This window comes from Telopea speciosissima, chromosome 2, assembly GCF_018873765.1.
Source record: "Telopea speciosissima isolate NSW1024214 ecotype Mountain lineage chromosome 2, Tspe_v1, whole genome shotgun sequence".
NCBI classification, from domain to species: Eukaryota; Viridiplantae; Streptophyta; class Magnoliopsida; order Proteales; family Proteaceae; genus Telopea; species Telopea speciosissima.
Genome location: NC_057917.1, coordinates 42,476,664 through 42,495,815, shown reverse-complemented (window position 1 = coordinate 42,495,815; position 19,152 = coordinate 42,476,664). Strand labels below are relative to the sequence as shown.

At 39.0% G+C, this 19,152-nt stretch overlaps 1 protein-coding gene across 2 annotated transcripts in view; it reads right to left on the bottom strand.

The window, feature by feature from the left end:
- Positions 1–7,530: 7,530 nt before the first annotated feature.
- The window catches only part of LOC122653033 (transcription factor IIIB 90 kDa subunit-like), a 35,402-nt gene continuing 23,780 nt past the window's right edge, over positions 7,531–19,152 (bottom strand). For both annotated transcript variants that reach the window (XM_043846955.1, XM_043846954.1), the window contains exons 4-7: positions 14,425–14,562; positions 8,976–9,065; positions 8,697–8,750; positions 7,531–7,798 (exon numbers count right to left, since the gene is read on the bottom strand). In XM_043846955.1, the coding sequence (XP_043702890.1) occupies positions 7,559–7,798; positions 8,697–8,750; positions 8,976–9,065; positions 14,425–14,562 (522 nt within the window). In that variant the 3' untranslated portion in view covers positions 7,531–7,558. The remainder of the gene's footprint in view (positions 7,799–8,696; positions 8,751–8,975; positions 9,066–14,424; positions 14,563–19,152) is intronic.

The following is a 19,152-nucleotide window of genomic DNA, read 5'->3' as shown; positions in this document are numbered from 1 at the left end:
AGTTCATTTCTCCTTTTTATATTTTCTGACATTCTTTCCATCAACAGTTATTTAATCGCAACCTTGTACTCAAAGCGGTTATAACTAATCTTGATGTTCATCACCAAACCAGCACCTATTAACTGATGGTGATCTATATCCTTTTGGTCAAGAAGGTCTTTCAAGGCCCTGACCGGAATTACTTTGTCATTGCTTTCTTCCATTGATACTTCAGTCAAGATTGATCGAAAATGGGTGTAAACAAAAACCAAAATCGATTCAATTCAATTTCAATTTAAAAATTATAACAATTAATCAATTTAAATTTATGCATATTGTATCTTGAACCAAACCAAAATCCTACCCAAAATAGTTTGGAGGAAGATAATTGCCACTGGAATTGGTTGATACTTTGTCAATAGAGTACAAATGTTCAAGGGATTAAAATCCTCTCCAATTCCTTCATCTAATTGTCCCTTACTACAATTCAGACCTGAGAGTTTGGCATGTGAAAGATACTTCATCCAACAGCACGAGCTCAAATAACTTAGCTTTTTTATGATATTTTTCAAACTCGATATTGTTGAATATCACATCTTTCACGGGTCGAACTCTCTAACCAAAACTGCAAGACACCGCAATATTAAAACAGTGCAGAGGGGTTTTTTTCATGTTCAGGAAGCTACGGTTTCAACTATACTGTCAACACTCTGCTTTTCGGAACTCTTCTCTCTGCCGACAAAAAAAAAAATTCAGATCGAGCCTAAATCTGTGGGGTCTTCTTACTGGATAGCTGTTGGTTTTAAATAAAAGGAACTCTATAAAAACGTGGAAGAACAGTGGAGATGGGAGGGCTTGTGGGTCATGGGTGGTTCTAAAAGTAATAGATAAGAATAAACTAAGATTGATCCTAAGAAATATACTAAGATAACGCTATGCTGGATGACGCACAACTGGGATCTCTGTCGTGCAGTGGGCCATCCCTCTATAGGCATGGGCTACAGGGCACATTGAATGAATGAGATTGACAAGATCCCCACCCATCATCCAATGTGCGCAATCAAGGTAGCACTTCTAGTAGTCTTAGGTTGTGTTTGACATGTATTTTTTGGATGCATTCCAGATCAATAACGCATTTTGAGATGATAAAAACAGTAAAAATTATTATCTCAAAATGCATAATCTACTAAAATGCGTTCCAAGAATATATACAAAACCAGCCTTAATATCTTGTATGAACACTAATATGATACAGCGAGAGGGTTTCATATGTCATCTAGTTTTGCACCAATAGAAGGGGTGGGCACTCATAATGAGAGAGTGTGAAACCCATAGGTGATATGTGAGAAAACGTGCACAAGCATCCACACACTGCCATCGTGAAGAGGCAAAAAAAAAAAAATCATCACAAAGTGAAAAAGGAATCTTTTCATCCACACTGATTTAATGTTGTAATTGGACTCTTGGAGCAGCGAGTGTCATCATTAACTCTCCCATAGTTTAGGTATGGCAAAAAAAATAAGGATATGTACAGATGTTAAACATTCTTAGACTTCAATAATACATTCAATATTTTGAGGTAAAAAATACATATGATAAAATACGATACATGTTTAATACTTGTCTTATATGATTTCTATTTAAAAGCTCAAGAGCAAAAGCACAAGTTTTATCAATACGCAATAAACATGTACATCAATCAACAAAAAATAATTTTATTGTTCTTGCCTTAGTTATATATTTCTTTTTTACATAATAATAAAATAATAATAATAATGTTTACTAAAAAAAATCAACAATAATAGCATCTAAAATACAAATTTAACAATAGAAAATCTTCCAACTTAATAAAATATATAATAAACAAATACTTAATCCCATCATACACCCCACAAGATGGTCATAAATCACGTCAATGTATTATTAATAATATAATCATCGTCATATCATGCATAAAAAATAATAGGGCAAGAGATTGCTGCTTGATTACCAAAAAAAGGGTAAATTACACATCACCCCCTGATTTTCATACGAAACTCAGATCACCCCATGGTTTTTGAAAAAACTCAAATCACCCCCTCTACAGTAACAGTGTTAGTCTGTTGTTAGTTATTGGTGTGAAAAGACTATTTTACCCTTGTACTAAAACATTATAATTAAATTTACAATACTACACTTCCTTCATCTTCAACATTGGTCAAGGGTAGTTTAGGGATTTAGATTTATTTAACTCGCTGACATCATCACTCCACAGCATAAAACTAACGGCAGGGACTAATTTGTCGTATTGGGGTCTAAACCAAGGGATGATTTGAGGTTTTTCAAAAACCAGGGGGTGATCTGAGTTTCGTTTGAAAACCTGGAGGTGACGTGTAATTTACCCCCAAAAAAATTCGTCATATCATGCATAAAAATTAATAGGGCAACAGATCGTTGTTTGGTTGTGTAGCTCTTGCACTAGCGTGGGGGTCAATGAGAGCACCCGCAGGGACATGAACATGGATAAGATTTTTTATTTCAAAATGGATTGTGCGGTGATTTCCCGTGCTCATGTGTTTCATGCGACCAAATAGCATCCTTTTTTTCAAAGTAATATATCATCATCCGGCATATAACCCATGAAATCCAAAAAAAATATAATCCACGGGAAAATGCATCATTTGTCCATATCAATTGATTCCTATGTCTTTGATCTATTAATGAAAAGAGCAGTTATATATCATAGCTTACTCAGATTTCCACTATAATATTGAATCTTGTCTCTTCATGAATAAGAAAAAAGTTTCATTGCTGAAGATTGTAGATGCGGTTGTTGCTAAATGTTAATTGAGTTGCAAACTATGAGAATAATCGTCTAATAATATGTCTTAGAAATGCTTGAGACAAAGCAAAGTTCGATATGTCAACTGGCATCAAGAATCTACTAGATTCAGAGGTTGGTTTCATATTCTCTGTTAAGGATAATGTATTATATATATTATGGATCGATGGAGCGTTTTCTCATTGTTAGTATCAGAGTGCTCTATGTGCCAAGACCATGGATCAATGGAGCCCTCTCTTTTTTAGTACCCACATCCCCCTTCCAATATTAATTCGAGAATGGATCATTTGCACGTACCAACAGGTGAACGTACATCTCAGAGCCAATCACATTTTAATTTTGTTTCTAGAAAAAACCATTTTTCCCTTGTAAATGGCAAAAATAGGACAGGTGGTTGACTCTCACATGTACGTTCAATTGTTGGTACATGCAAAGGAATCAAACTCTATTAATTGTTCGGTTTAACCATTAGAGTGTTCTATGTACTAAAAGTGTGATTGTCAGAAGAACGAGTTGTCCATTTTTTAAAACGTACTATATGAATAACATGTATTATACATATTTAATATGAATCTTTATAAAAGATGTGTACTTTTCCGTATCTTTAGAAATATATGTTAAATAATGTATGCCCATGCCTCTATTGTTGAAGGTTTGTAATACTCTTTCTCGGTCAAATTAGAGGGTCAGATACTGTGGATTAAGAAATACTCTTTTCACCATGGGTGAAGAAAAACTTAGTAATGGAGATTTTATTTTAGGTTATTTTAGTTCATATTTTTATTTGTATTCTTATGGATAAATATTTGATTGTTTGTGTGCTTATGGATAGATATTTGATGATTTGTAAGCTTAGGAATGAAAAATTAATTATTTTTATATTTAAGAATAAATATTTGGTTATTTATATACTTTGCCTAGAACCAATTAGAAACCAGAACCGACCCACCCAATATCAAAGAGTTCTGGGTCTTAGATGTGGAACCGATTAGATAAACGGGCTAGTTCTGGTCCTGACCCCTTAGGATCGGAATCAATTAGAAAATGAACAAATTACCCAAAACCGGGCCGATTTAAACCCTTAGATGTATATACATATTTAGATATATAAAATAAAATGTGTGTACATAAGTATGTATATCTTTGTATGAATGTGACTTGGTACTTATGTAGATGTGGATCACATGTAACCACGGTTAGAATAAGAAATAAGAAACAAAAAAGCACATAAAGTTAGGCGAGTGGGCAACTGGGGCATTCACACCTCACAATATAAAATCTTAGTTGACTATAAAGCATTATTATTTTGTTGAATACGTCCCAAATAACTGGGCCTTTGGCACTATATTTAACCCCACTGGCCACCGCCTTAACATTATCGCATTACAGAACCAATCAAACTCTATTACCATCTCCCATTTTCGATCGATCTGTTACAACTCCATTAATTTTGATCTCATGGAACATAAAGCTTGGCTTCGGCTTCTCATTCTTTTTCTGGGTTTCTCCTATGTTCTCTCCTCTAGACCAGTTCCTGAATCTGGTAAGTTTTCCTTTTGTTCTCTTGATAATTTATTCAAATAGTTGGTTGGCTCTCTTGGTTCTCTTTCTATATTTCATATAAATGAATTTTTTGAATGATTTATGGTTCACAGCTTTCCATAAGGTAAGCAACGAAGAAGACCCTCCATCACTCCAAGAATTTGTGGAGCAGGTACCCCTCTCCTTCTCTCTCTGTGTCTCTCTGTCTCTGTCTCTGTCTCTGTTTGTGTATGTGTGTTTTACTTCACTGCATAAGTGGATAGTTATGTAGTAAGTTTGTTTAACTGATGCAGGGTTTAACAAAGGAAGGAAACTATGGATTAGAATTGGAAGAGGCAATTATAAGAGGAAGAATGGAAATTGAAAGTAATGACTACCCAGGAACAGGAGCAAACAACCACCATGACCCTAAGACTCCTGGAAGGAGTTGAATTATAAATTTTCTATATCTGGGTCAATATAAGCAAGTAGATTTATTGTAACCTTTTAGTGATTAGTTTAGGGTTGGCTTGTTAGAGTGCTCTCTCTCTGTAACATAAACTCAGCTCCTTTTGTAGTTGTCTCCTTAATTATATATTAATCATGTTATCTTATTCTTCCTACTCAGAAATCTTCCCACTCAAATGGTTTTTTTTTTTTTTTTTTGGTAAACCTCACACAAATGGTTTAATTACAGAGAAATAGTGTCAGTAGTGTATGCTTTTGGTAGTTTCCTCTGAGTTGATGACCATTTCAGACTAGATTCACACTGAAAAGGAGGAATTAATGAACCCTGTTGTCATGTAAGCAAGCGTGGTAGGAAGACTTCCATTGCAACCTTCCCAGTTGGAACTGGAATATCTAGACAACGACTCAAATTACTAGAAGTCTTACAGGCACTGTAAGGTGAGTAGGGAAATAAAAAAAGTTTCTTATTTGTCTAATCATGTAAATTGAGGCGCTTTGCTTTGAAATGGGTGGAAGAAAACTTTCCCCAAAACTTTTTAAAGTTTTGATTTTACTCTTCTGTTGACTTTTTTTACTCAATTTTTAATGGTACTATTGTACTTCATGTAAACTATCATCTCACTTTCACTGGTCAATGTCGTGGGCTGTTTTAGTAATTTCATTTTAAACCCCCCCCCCCCCCCTCTTCTCTCTGCAAATGAGATTTGATTGGGTGAACTTACTTTACTTTAATTACTCTTTTAGCCCTTTTTCCTTTGTTTGGAGCACAAATTTTTGGCAGAAGTTTCCTCATCTCACTTCTATTTAATCTCATCATCTCACTTTCACTGGTCAATGTCGTGGGCTGTTTTAGTAATTTCATTTTAAACCCCCCCCCCCCCTCTTCTCTCTGCAAATGAGATTTGATTGGGTGAACTTACTTTACTTTAATTACTCTTTTAGCCCTTTTTCCTTTGTTTGGAGCACAAATTTTTGGCAGAAGTTTCCTCATCTCACTTCTATTTAATCTCATGGGATTTGATTGGTTTCCAAGTTGTCCAAGAGTAGACTTCTGATTTTGATATTTAAGGGGAAGGGATCAATGCACAAGAGATTCCATGCATCAATTATTTGTAAAATATGGAGATGTATTTATCATTGATATTTAAGGTTAAGGGGTCGAAACACGAGACATTACATGCATCGACGATTCGTAAAATATGACACCTTGCCGATATTTAATCAAATAATAAAGGTAGTTGTGACGACTGTTCATGTAGCATGCTGGGGGCTGGGTTGGTTTTCCAGCATGTCAAGGGCTGATGGGATGGGTCGATGGGACTCTCTCTTTTAGCCACATGTCAACTCAATTGCATCGTTCATTTCGATTACGTTTGATAACGGTATGAACAAATAACACCCGTTATTGAGTAGAAATGTATTTTGACGTTTATGGTTTGGAACGGTGTTCTATGATCGAAAATAATCATTTGGTAACAGTCTCAAGAATGTGTTCAAAATGAAAATTGTGTTTGGTAAAAACTGTTCTGCCCTATTTGATATTAATATAATAATATCATTTCTTTTTAAATTATACCATAAAATACTTGTAAAACCCTTTTCAAGAGAGGCATGACAGAACGAAAATTTATTTTTTAAATTTATGTACAAGAGATCGCAGCTTAATTATATAACCCTACACCAAAGGCCAATGAGAGCATGCACAGAGACATCTCAAACATGGATAGAAATTTTATTTCAAGAGAGGCAGGACAATAATTTCACATGCTCTCATGTCTAGACACAAAATCCACGCGATCAGACAACATTTTTTCTCTTAATGTATATAACCATATGACATACTACTCATCAATCGAACAAATTAAAGGCGATATCATGTACACATGGACAAAGAGAAGCACCAACTAATGTGCCAAATGGCAGAAAATGCCAAACAGATAGCTCCAAGTCAAAGGACAAAAACTGGGGAACACTTGACATACAAGTCAAGGATGATAATAGTTGATTGATGCTTGTCCACTTCAATCTGTTGAAGCAAGCACAAAGAGAAAGTGTAACACGAGGATCGTAGATTCGACCGACATTCACAACCTTTGGACCAATGTCGGTTAAATCCACCGAACCAAACTTCGGTGCCCTAGAAGCAGCACCATTAATTCATTTATTTATTTATTTTTCCTAATTGTTTGTTACAACTTGCCATCAATCCCTTTCATCTTTAGCAAACTTTTTCTGTTTTAAACTGTAAGCACAAAATTGGAGGAAAGAGGAGAGAAGCTAGAAGTTTATCAAGAGAGTTTAGATTAGAGTGTCACAAATAGACAGAATGACCTTTTGTATTCACAAGTTGCAGGTGGACTTGGTTACAACTTTTATACCATCCATCTACTAACTTGCACTACAACAGAAATAACTCAATCTTTCTCTCAAATCCAATACTTTTATTTTTTAACTTCAACAATTTAAAGATATAGGGAATTAGAAATACATTTTTAACAACAAATTGTGAATCCTACATGATTTTATCTATTAATAGAAATTTGAAAAAAAAATTATAACAAAACAAATCAAAAATACAATTTCATTTCATGCTTTCATTTAAATATCAGGACTTAATATTTTGGCCTGGCCATCGAAAAATGGAACACGAATAGCAGTACCTCCTCATCCCGGCTATTAGAGTTGAAACCAGGGTATCAATTGAAATCAACTATTTTACAAGAAGACCTAATCGACAGGATATAAACATACAAGGAGTTGAGTTCCACATCAATAATCATCATCGTCATCATAACCATATCCATCTTCTTCATTTCCATAATACAAGCCATCACCATAAGCTAATCCACCATCTCCTTCTTCATAGTCATCCTCTCTGAAATCATCATTGTTATCCACCACATCTGATTCAACTTCTTTCTCACCTGATTCTTCGCTGATTTGCTGCCCATAGGCATCATTGTCAGGATCTGATTCAACACGTTTTTTCTTGGAGTTCTCTGGAGCAGTCTATCACAGATCCATGTGAATTTAAATAAGTGAATTGCAATTTAGAATCCTAAAATAAAATAGAACTCCAAACAGACAAATGTGCATGTAATATACAGAAGCTCTACCTAATCCCAGCAGGAAAAAAAAACCTCTGATGAAACAAACAATTGGTAAACTACATCCAAATACCATCTGCTTGCTTCCCCACTCCAACCCACCCCCACCCCTTGTTTTCCTTTCTTCTTGGAATCTGATACAGAATCCTTCATGCATGAAATTGGTTAGTGCCATGTATGTCGGCATAATTCTACCTAATCCACACCAATGGGTCACTTGTACTGCCAGAACCAAGGATTACATTCTAGAAGCAATATTCACATGATTTCAAGTAACTGAATGCTGATACAGTAATTTGCAAACTGGTGCACAAATTACTGCAGATTTTTTTAAGACACCTCACAAAAACCTACCATGTGAGAGAACTTGCTATGCATATGGCAAATTTCATACCACTATGGAAGATATGGAGTTTGACTGGTCACCTGTTTTTCATTCTCCTTTTCTACCATTTTTGTCTAGACATGTAAATAATGCTTCCTTTCCTACAAGGAGAGGGAGCTTTGCTCATCTGGTGCCTGACATGGCCAACGATAGAGTACCCCACCAACAGAATTACAGGAAGTCCCTGAAGAGTAACTTTATCTTTAAAAGCTATTTAAATGGCCAAGAGTTCACATGTATAAATATCGACTATAAAATAACTTATGTAAGACAATTATCTACTGTATCTATGTATTTAGGCATGCAGATATATTCATATGAATGTATACATACATGCATGTATAATATGTTAGAGAGAGAGAGAGAGAGATGAAAGTGGGGTCACAATGAAAGTAAAAAGTGGACATGAACTTACAGAATCATCAAACAGCTTCTCCAGCACTTCATAGTTGATTTTTGAACTTAACCTCTGTCAAAGAAAAGAAATTGATATTGGTAAAGATAAACAGAGTTCAACATGCAGAAACAAGTTGAAATGTAGTCAAAATCATTATTAAAAGAAAAAGGCAAAAAACTAGCAGAATATTGGAGCATGCATCATGTTGAATTGTTGACACCACAACCCTCCTCGTTCTAATTCATTTCTATAGTAGAAATGTACATCACATTTAGAAATAATTTTTCTGCAGCATACCTTCTTAGTTAGCATTTCACGGGTGGCTCCCGCAGCAGTTTGAGCTGGAGTTCCATTCTTGGCATTTGCTGCTCGTTTCTGTTTCATTTCCTGCATGGAATAATGAAACAAAAATATAACGAATGAGGAGAGAGTTTAAAGTAAAACAAGTAACCCCAAAAAAAACGATGGTAGATTAAACAGGTGGCAGAGCAGGACAGAAATTTAAGAAAAGATACAGTGAAACAATTCCAGAAAGATGCAATGAGAAGATGTCAACATTATCCATTTAATCCTTACAACATAGCTGTTGAAAATTTAGACAACCGAGTGAACCACCTTGGCAGCAGGAGCGAAGCAAAGATTTTCTTTTGGTGAGGAAACAGTACTACTACAAATGTTGGGGTTTGGTAGAATGGGAAGTCATACCAAGGTTGTCCGGCATGCAATGTAAATGCCATGTGGCAGCATAGGGGGCTGAAAAAAATATGGTAGACCTTGCCTTCCCAGCTGATTGTGTATCTTTATCAAAGTAATTCAACATGTCGTAAAAGTGAACTGATCTTCTTACACAACCTAAGGACAACTTTGGACAACTAAAAACATAGGGGAGAATCAAATACATATTGTAATTGTTTCAATTAGTCTAATGGGCCTTTTTTTGAGGGTGGGTGGGGGTAGGCAGGGTGGCGTACAGCCATATCGGCCATTTATGTTGCTGAAGTCAAACCATCAACCCTACAAAGCTTATAAAGATTCCATTCTCTAAAGATAAGAAGTATAATGAATTTAAAAGGAATTATATATTGGAATTGAGTGGTGAGTGTTGTACACTTGTATTTCCCAAACCTAGTGTATATTTTGATTGTTTTAAATGCATATTTATATTTCCAATAGCTAAATTATATGTAGTCTGTGTTCAAAGTAGAGCTAGTGTACAGCAGCATTCAGCATACAGTAGCAAACTTGGATCCAAACCACCAGTACCATTTTGGGTGGTTTTTTTGTGAAACTAAATCATGGAATAGTATACAATGTTAAAAGTACGCAAAACATAATAATTCAGGTCAAACCATTTTCTAGGCCTCGAAATCTAGGTTTTGAGTTGGACCCAGAAAAATACAAGCACATCTTGGTATCGACCAGGGTCAAAACCAGCCTTGAAAACAAGATTTAGAATCTTGGCTGAAAGTATTCACAGCCCAAGCACAACGATGCAATTATCAGGGGCACGCTCTACCACTGAGCTAATAGCCTGTCGTGCAGGCCTCCCACTGGGGACCCGCTATGCAAAATGCAAGAGAAATCCTCAATGTTATCATCTAATCCTGTGAATTTTCATTCCAATCTGAGGTCACCACTTGTCAGAACGTTTAAAGTTCAACCACAAAATCCTTTGGCAGCTCTTCTTCTCCATCCTTTTTCCATTCGATTAATACACACATCCAAAACCATTAAGATGTGTTTCTCCATTAGACTCTCTACTAGGATAGCCTGCTGTGTTTCTCCATTAGGCTCTCTACTGGGATAACCTTATAATCCTTGCATGCTGACCTCTCTATCTTCTCAGTGAGAATATCTTGCCCCTATTTGCACACCCCACTTTCAAAATAAGGCTCCTGCTTCATTCATACAATATAGAATAGAATATTGCTTCTTGAGCCGTTGCATTGGAGCTGCAAACGTGAAAGTTTAATGCAAATTTGCTTTATTTCCTACACAGCTCACATAAAAGTGCCTACAACATCTCATGCAGGTTTTGTTTTTGGTGGATAAAAAATTCAATACCAAAAGGAGAAAAGGGAGAGGGGGAATACACAGGGAAAGAGAGAGGGGGTGGGAGCTATACAATGAGACAAGCCCTAAGGAGCCGGGCCATCAAAGCGAAGAAGGGAGACATCAAAACCCCAGGACACAACAATATGCCTGTTCCTTGGGGGTATCAACAAGAGGCTTAAGGGGGAGCATGTCAAGCTTAGAGCTGGCATCAAAGAAGATGGCTTTCCAAATCATGTCAATGTTAAGAATAGTGTTATCAGGGGTATATATGTACATAACCCCTCTTTTATGTATTCTATGTGTCATTTGTATAAGGCCAAGGACCTGTGTGTAATTTTACATTCTTTTCAATATAAGCTTGTTTGTCTCTAGTTTAGAGACATAACAGATTTTCCCCAAATCGTGTTTGAACTCTTGGCTCTCTTGGAGCCTTTTTCCTTTCTTCTTCATCTACTCTAAAACCTAACAGTCAATAGAGCGAGAGTTGGAGGTCCATCTTCTAAGATTCCGCTCCATCCAAATATGGGAAATAGCAGCCCCAAACACTAACTTGCCGGCGGTATCATAAATAGAACTACCCGAAAAAACCCTACTCAACCAAAGCACTCCCTCGCAAATGGGAGGGGTCTCCTACTACGGTGCCAAATGGAGGCTAAGGCTTTTTTCGAGATGGAAAGGGCTAAGGGGCAAGAGAAAAAAAAAAGGTGGTTGATGTCCTCAATACCATTCCAACAAAGAACACAAGCGGGGGAAACAGGAATGTGGTGACAGAGAAGAAAAGTTTGGGTAGGGAGGGAATGGTTAAGGGTTCTCCAAATGTGAAAGTTGTGACAGGGGATGTGGCTTTTAAAGCAAACAATGTTGTACTAAGGGACAGGGGGGGCATGAAGTCTGACAAAGTCCCAAGCTGAGGAAGACCTAAAAACCCCTTTAGGGGAGGGGAGCCAGGTAATATTGTCCGAGGGAGTAGTGGAGGGGGGGGAGGGGGGGAGAGACGCCCAGACTTGGGAGAGACAAGGGGGAAAGGGGGAGGGGGGATACCAGGATCCAAGGGAAATGATTGAGGAGAGGGGCAGATTTAGGGATGCCAAAGGAGTAAACCGATCGAGCACCAAGATATTGTAAAGGACTCCAAGGGGGTGCCAGGGGTTGAGCCAGAGAGAAATAGAAGTCCCATTGCCTATCGTAGCGGAGGTAGCTTAAAGGGCTAAGGGACGAAAGAGGAGGATCTTGTGGCAAACCCAAGAGGGATCAGCTAGAAAGGGAACTGTCCAGATGAAGTCCCGCTTGAGGAGGTAGGAGTAGACCCACTTAACCCAGATAGAGTTGTGGATATTTTCCAGATTAGCTTGATGATGCCAGCAATGTTATAATCTCGAGTTCTACGAATGTTAAGGCCCCCCCTCAGATTTTGGGAGACAAATGGAAGTCTAGCTGATAGGGTGGAGAAAATTGGAGGATTCCTTACCTTTCCACAGGAAGGAGCAAAAAAGGGATTCCATGGCAGAGATGGTGGATTTTGGAAGGCTGTAAATACCGCAGTAGTATATGTAGGACGATTGAAGGACTGATTTAATCAGAACAATCCTACTTGCAAAAGAAAGGACTTTGCCCTTTCAAAGTTGGAGCCTTTTACAGATGAGATCTAGCATAGGGGTGCAGTGGTGGCTGGTCAGCCTAGCAGGGATCAAAGGAAGGCCGAGGTATTTAACAGGAAGGGATCCAAGAGTAAACCCAGTAAGGCGGAGAAGGGAATCTTTGTCCGACTCCAAGACCCCGGAGAGGAAAATATGGGATTTCAGGAGATTGATACGGAGAACAGAGAGCCTCTCGAAAAGCTGCAGGGAGGACAATTGGCGGAGATAGAAGAGGGAGAGGCCTTGGAGAAGATCATAATATCATCGGCAAAGGAGAGATGGGTGAGGTTCAGGTTTTTGCACTTTAGAATGGGGGAAATGAGATGTTGGTCGGTTTTAGCCTGAATGCTTCTCAAAGGAGCAAAAAAGGGATTCCATAGCAGAGATGGTGGATTTTGGAAGGCTGTAAATACCGCACCAGTAAATGTAGGATGATTAAAGGACTGATTTAATCAGAATAATCCTACCTGCAAAGGAAAGGAGTTTGCCCTTCCAAAGTTGGAGCCTTTTACGGATGAGATCCAACGTAGGGGTATAGTGGTGACTGGTCAGCCTAGCAGGGATCAAAGGGAGGCCGAGGAATTTAATAGGAAGGCATCCAAGAGAAAACCCAAAAGGCGGAGAAGGAAATCTTTGTCCGACTCTGAGACCCCGGAGAGGAAAATATGGGATTTCAGGAGATTGATACGCAGACCAGAGAGCCTCTCGAAAAGCTGCAGGGAGGACATATGGCGGAGATAGAAGAGGAAGAGGCGTTGGAGAAGATCATAATATCAACAGCAAATGCGAGATGGGTGAGGTTCAGATTTTTGCACTTTGGAATGGGGAAAGGAGATGTTGGTCGGTTTTAGCCTGAAAGCTTCTCGAAGGAGCAAAAAAGGGATTCCATGGCAAAGATGGTGGATTTTGGAAGGCCGTAAATACCGCAGTAGTAAATGTAGGACGATTGAAGGACTGATTTAATCAGAACAATCCTACTTGCAAAGGAAAGGAGTTTGCCCTTCCAAAGTTGGAGCCTTTTACAGATGAGATCTAGCATAGGGGTGCAGTGGTGGCTGGTCAGCCTAGCAGGGATCAAAGGAAGGCCGAGGTATTTAACAGGAAGGGATCCAAGAGTAAACCCAGTAAGGCAGAGAAGGGAATCTTTGTCCGACTCCGAGACCCCGAAGAGGAAAATATGGGACTTCAGGAGATTGATACGGAGACCAGAGAGCCTCTCGAAAAGCTGCAAGGAGGACAACAAGCTAGAGCCGATTAACCAGGATTTTGGCAATGAATTTATAGAGAAGGTTGCAGAGGGAGATAGGCCTAAAGTCAGTCAGGGAAGAGGAGCCCTCTTTCTTGGGAATGAGGCAAAGGAAAGTTTGATTGCTTTTGGGAAGTTGACTATGATTGAAGAAGCAGCTACGAATAGCACGGACAAGGTCATCTTTAAGGATGTCCCAGCAGGAAGCGAAGAATCCCATACTGAATCCATCAGGACTGGGAGCCTTATTGGATTTATGGGTAAGGACAGCTTTGATGATTTCCTCCTCCAAGGGGATAGATTGGAGGGAATCAAGGAGGGAGGGAGGAACGAATTTATTGATGAGGCCAGGAGGGAGGGGGGAAAGCAGAAAATGGGGGAGAAGTGGGAGATGACTTCCCTCTTGAAACTTTATCAACACAAGCAAATAAACTTCTTGAAACTTTATCAACACAAGCAAATAAACTTCTCTAACTTAATTTCCATATGAAAAATTACAGTAATTTACCCCCAGAATAAGAAAAATGCAACCTTTTTTTGTCATACGTCACATGAAACCTTCCAATTAATGTCTATCAAAATTACCTTCGAAGTTAAAGACATAATATCCTACAGAACTACAAAACTACAAGCCCACTTATGGAGATAACAAATGGTTTAGAATATCACTCTGATGCTTGTAATGTCAACAGTCCACTTCTTGTCATGCAACAACATTTTACAACTAATTTTCACAGTTCATTACATCAGAAAGACAAACTATGAAAATATAATCATTAAGGGATTAAACATTAGCCCAATCAACTACCTTTCTTGATTTTGCCACAGATGCAGCAGCCGCAGCAGCAAGTTCCCGTGCATTGAGCAAGTCTTCTGAACAGTTCTGTAAATCACTCTCCTGTGCTTCCTTAACGGCAGTAGCTGCTGCTTCCTTGGCTGCTTGTTCCTGGTACAGATTGCATCTAAACCTGAATCTTAAGAGGCAATAATCGACAGTAAAATCTGTATCTTGAGTAAAAGAGTAGCCATTAGAAGCAGCAATTGACAGTTACATCTATATTTTTAGTGCAGAAGAATAACCATTTAATACTATATAATTGGACATGTCTCCAATAACACAAGAAGTAAAACCTGATATTTAAGGGGCCCACCAAGGCGACTCTATGTTCCAGCATCAACATGATCAGAGAATCAAAAGAAACTGCTTTCTTTCATCCTTCTTGGATGGTCATGACTCGTAAGTATATCTACAACAGAAATGGAAGCAATGCTAGGACTGACCCCCTCCCCATTGCATTAACCACATGGTATACCTTCTTTCGTTGCTTGTTTCAAAAGAACAATTTATCCCATGATACCCAAAAATTTGGGGGTCCTCCACATGGCCCTAACATATTAAAAATAAATTGACAGACAAAACAGTTACCATAAACAATTAGGTAGATTCGTGGGTTCAAATCTCAGTACTCTACCATACAACTCATCAATTGATGGCTCATCTTTCCAGCAAACGCTTCACATACCTTCATACTCTGCTTGTAGAAAACATATCCAGCATCTATGGAACTAGCCATTGTCTATAGATGAATCCCTAAAGGGGATAATTTTTTAATTTGAATAAAGAAAAGTCATAAAGTCTCCTGGAATATTAAATCATGGAAGAGGGATTTGGCCAGAATGGAAGGAGATTAAGGTCTGCAATGCACTGCTACTATTTACCATTTCATAATCTCACTAAACGGTGTGCGAAAGAGTATATTCCCCAGCAAAAAGGGATCTAGCAAGAAGCAAGGGGACCGTTTTTCCAATTTGAAATTCACTAATGTATCTATAAAATGCTCAAGGGGCTTCTCAGAGGAACTGGTACAGAGACTCTGGCAAGAGGACTAAAACTTGGCCGGGAGCAGCTTTACTGCTTTAGTCATGTGGCAAGTTTCAGCTCAAACACATCACCATGCAGAAAACTAAAGGCTGACAATGTCAAACCATTGACTGAAGATAATTGGACCATTGAAAGGTCAAGGGAAAATGCAAAATAATCGAGTTTAGCTCCCAAAATTGACATATGGACCAATCTGACCTATCTATCTAATGGTCAGAATGGCCATCCACAGGGCAAAAAACCATTGCCTACAGACAGTGTCCATATACGTGGGCCATAGAAAGATGACAACTATAAGAGGAATAGTGACGGAAAATTACCACTTGCCACTTCCACAGTCCCATCAAGATAAGCTTTTACCTTGACAGTCCGCCTCTTTTGAGCCACCTAGATGATTAACCTAGTTAAACTGACCAGTGGATGGGAACACCTCTTTGGATAAACCATGTGTCAGGTTTCAGGACCTATCTCCACTGTATGGCCCATCATTTTATGACAATTCTTCTTGTATTTTTAACAGGTTCCCTAAAGTTGCCAAAGTTGGATTATAATCCATACATGGTTAAATTGGACTCGGTTGAAACTAACCAGGTGACTAGACGATAGCATGGATAACATGGATCAAACAGGTATACCTTCACCTAGTAAAATTAGTAATAGTAATAATGGAAATAGACTCCTCTTCCTTTACTAGACACTATAGTCTATCCAAATTCCACAGAATACAAGAGTATTATTTAGGTTCCACAAAAGGATTAATCACTGGGGATGTGCTTCAGAGGAGGCACACATGTGGTGCTTTCCATCCCATGTTGCACATGTTTAAGGCACTGATGAATCAAAGAAATTAATGGACCATCTATTTCTTAGTTTCCCTTTGCTTGAAATATTTGTTCAATTTACTTTGTTGTTTCAAATGGACTACGTTTTTCCAAAGGACCTCATTGATCTAATGAAGTATTGACTGGTGGCCCTCTTCTACAAAATTGCAAAATGCAAGCACAGAGCAATTTTTGACTGATGAATTTATTGATGAGAATAAAAAATTTAGTATAATCAAAGGAAGTAGGCAAACAGACCACAAGCCAACAAGAAGAACTATATAAAATAGTAGTACACTGTACACCTCCAAGGAGTTGCACCAATAGCCCCCTAATCAACTAGAACAACATGAGAGTCTATTTCTCACATGAGCCAGACTATGCTTAGTCTCACAACCCCATGCCCAGCCAAAGCATCTGTGCTGAATCATGTCATCCCAGGCCTCCAATGAAAAGAGTTCAAGAAGAAGTCAAATGCCTGATACGTCCAAGAATGACTGAAGAGCATTCTTATTGTATTATTGTAGGAGGAAAGGTTTTTCTTTTCCCTCTTTGATAAATGTTAGAAAAGAGGAACTCAAGGAGCTGTCTAAGATGGAATCAACCCAGTTGAGCAGTTGGTTAGCAGGATCTTAAGACGGTGGGATATTAAATACTGGCTTTGCAATTATTGAGGATTCCTGCCTGATATCATCTATAGGATAGGTTTGTGCCATTGGCCCAGCATCTATTATGGAAACAGATCATTCATTTTGGGGATAGTTTCCCCTCTCCCTCCCAACCTGGGTCTGCTGAAGTTCAACTTTTCAAAGGATGCTATAACGTTGTCCCTTTAAAGAATGTAGTCCTATGCAAGATTAAGATGGCAATACAGCACAATGCTAGAAGTAAATCTGATCGGCAGAGGAAGACGTTTCAAAATGTACAGAGATACTGTCGTTACCTATTCACCTTTCCTTGCGTTTGAGATGGATTTCCTGTACTACAGTAGAAGGTACTCATCCAATATTTTAAGACATATGTGAAGATGATATGGTTATTCTTGGAGATTCTCACATCTTATCTGGAAGACTCATTCTTGACTTCCTTCTTTAGAATCTCATTCGAGTAAAAGGTTGCAATCTGCAAATTAGTGGCTGAAGAGTGACACATGAAAATCAGAGAAAGGGGCCTATTTTAGTGGAAATAAACCTTGCGTTGGGTTACATGTGTTGGGCCTTTAGTCCAAGGGGTTTAAGACCCCTTTAATGGGCCTAAAATATGGGTAAGGAATGAATACAGGATTTATTAGTTCATTCCAGGTTCTGTTTTGGATAAGATTCCAGATCTTTTTTTTTTTTGGGTGAATAAAGAATATAATTACTAAAGAAAAAAGGAAAGGCCCCCAAAGGGGGAATACAAGAGCCCAAGGCTAGGAGAGCATTAGCTAAGAGGAGCTAGAAGAGAAACATTAGAGAGACCCCAGGAGACAACAATAAGCCTGTTCCTAGGGGTGTCCTTACAAAACGAGGGAGGGGCAGATAGCAGCTTTGAGGAGATTTCAAAGGAAATGGAATCCCATATCTGCTGAAAGGTACGTGATTTGGAGGTCCATTTTCTAATATTCCTCTCCATCCAAATGTGACTAATAGCAGCACAGAAAGCCATCTTTCCCACTGAATCACACACAGAAGTTCCTCCATAGGTCATGTCAACCCAAATCCATTCTCTAGAGAAACTGAGAATCCTTCTTTGGGCAGGCCAGCATTTGGAGAGGATGCCTTTCCATATGGCCTTGGAGACTGGGCAATCAAAGAACAGATGAGCCGAGTCTTCCGAGTTGCTCCAACAAAGGCAGCAAGAACTGGACACCTGGATGTGCCGCCTGCGAAGGAAGGCTTGCGTAGGAAGACATTCAGTGAAGACCCTCCAAGCAGTGAAGCAGTGCCTAGGGATGTGATGCCTGAACCACAGAAGCTTCCTCCAAATAGCCATCGGACCTTTCTGCCGGATAAGGTTCCAAGCTCCTTTAGAGGAGAATGCAGGAGAGCTGTTAGCATTCCAAGAGACACTATCTCCCCTAGTAGGCAACCTTCTGCTGATAGACTGAAGCTCACTCCAGATAAGAGATAACTGCGGAGAGGAGGTTGGGGGGGGAGCCCAGTCATCAAGATGGATAATATCAGCCACCCGAGCCTTCCTATGAAGACCCGAAGCATAGATAACCCTAGGGGTGACAAGATGGAGTAATATTCCTTTAGGGTGCCAGTTGTCCAGCCACAGAGAGGTGGAGAGTCCATCTCCAATGTGATTGTGGATATGACTTTGAACAAGATGACGAGCTTCTAGGATCTTGCGCCAAACTCAAGAAGCCTCAGAGGAGACAGAATGCACCAAATAGAGTCGTGGCGGAGGAGTCTCGAGTAAACCCATCAACCCAAATGCTCTTTTTCTTAGAGGCTATCTTCCAAATGAGCTTGATAATACCAGCCCGGTTAGCTTCTTTGATCCTTCTGATACCCAGACCACCCTCCTTTTTTGGGAGGCAGACTGAAGCCCATTTGAGAGGGTGGAGAAACCTAGGCGTGTCAGAGCCTTTCCAGAGGTAAGCAGCTAACAAGGATTCCAGGGACTTGATGGAAGCTTGCGGCAACCCATAGATGCCGGACCAGTAGATGTAGGAAGCTTGTAGGACAGATCTGATGAGGACCAGTCTACCAGCATAGGAGAGGAGCTTGGCTTTCCATAACTGAAGCCTTTTCCTGATGAGATCCAACATGGGAGTGCAGTGATGAGCAGAGAGCCTGGCTGGGATCAAAGGGAGACCTAGATACTTGACTGGTAGATGGCCTTC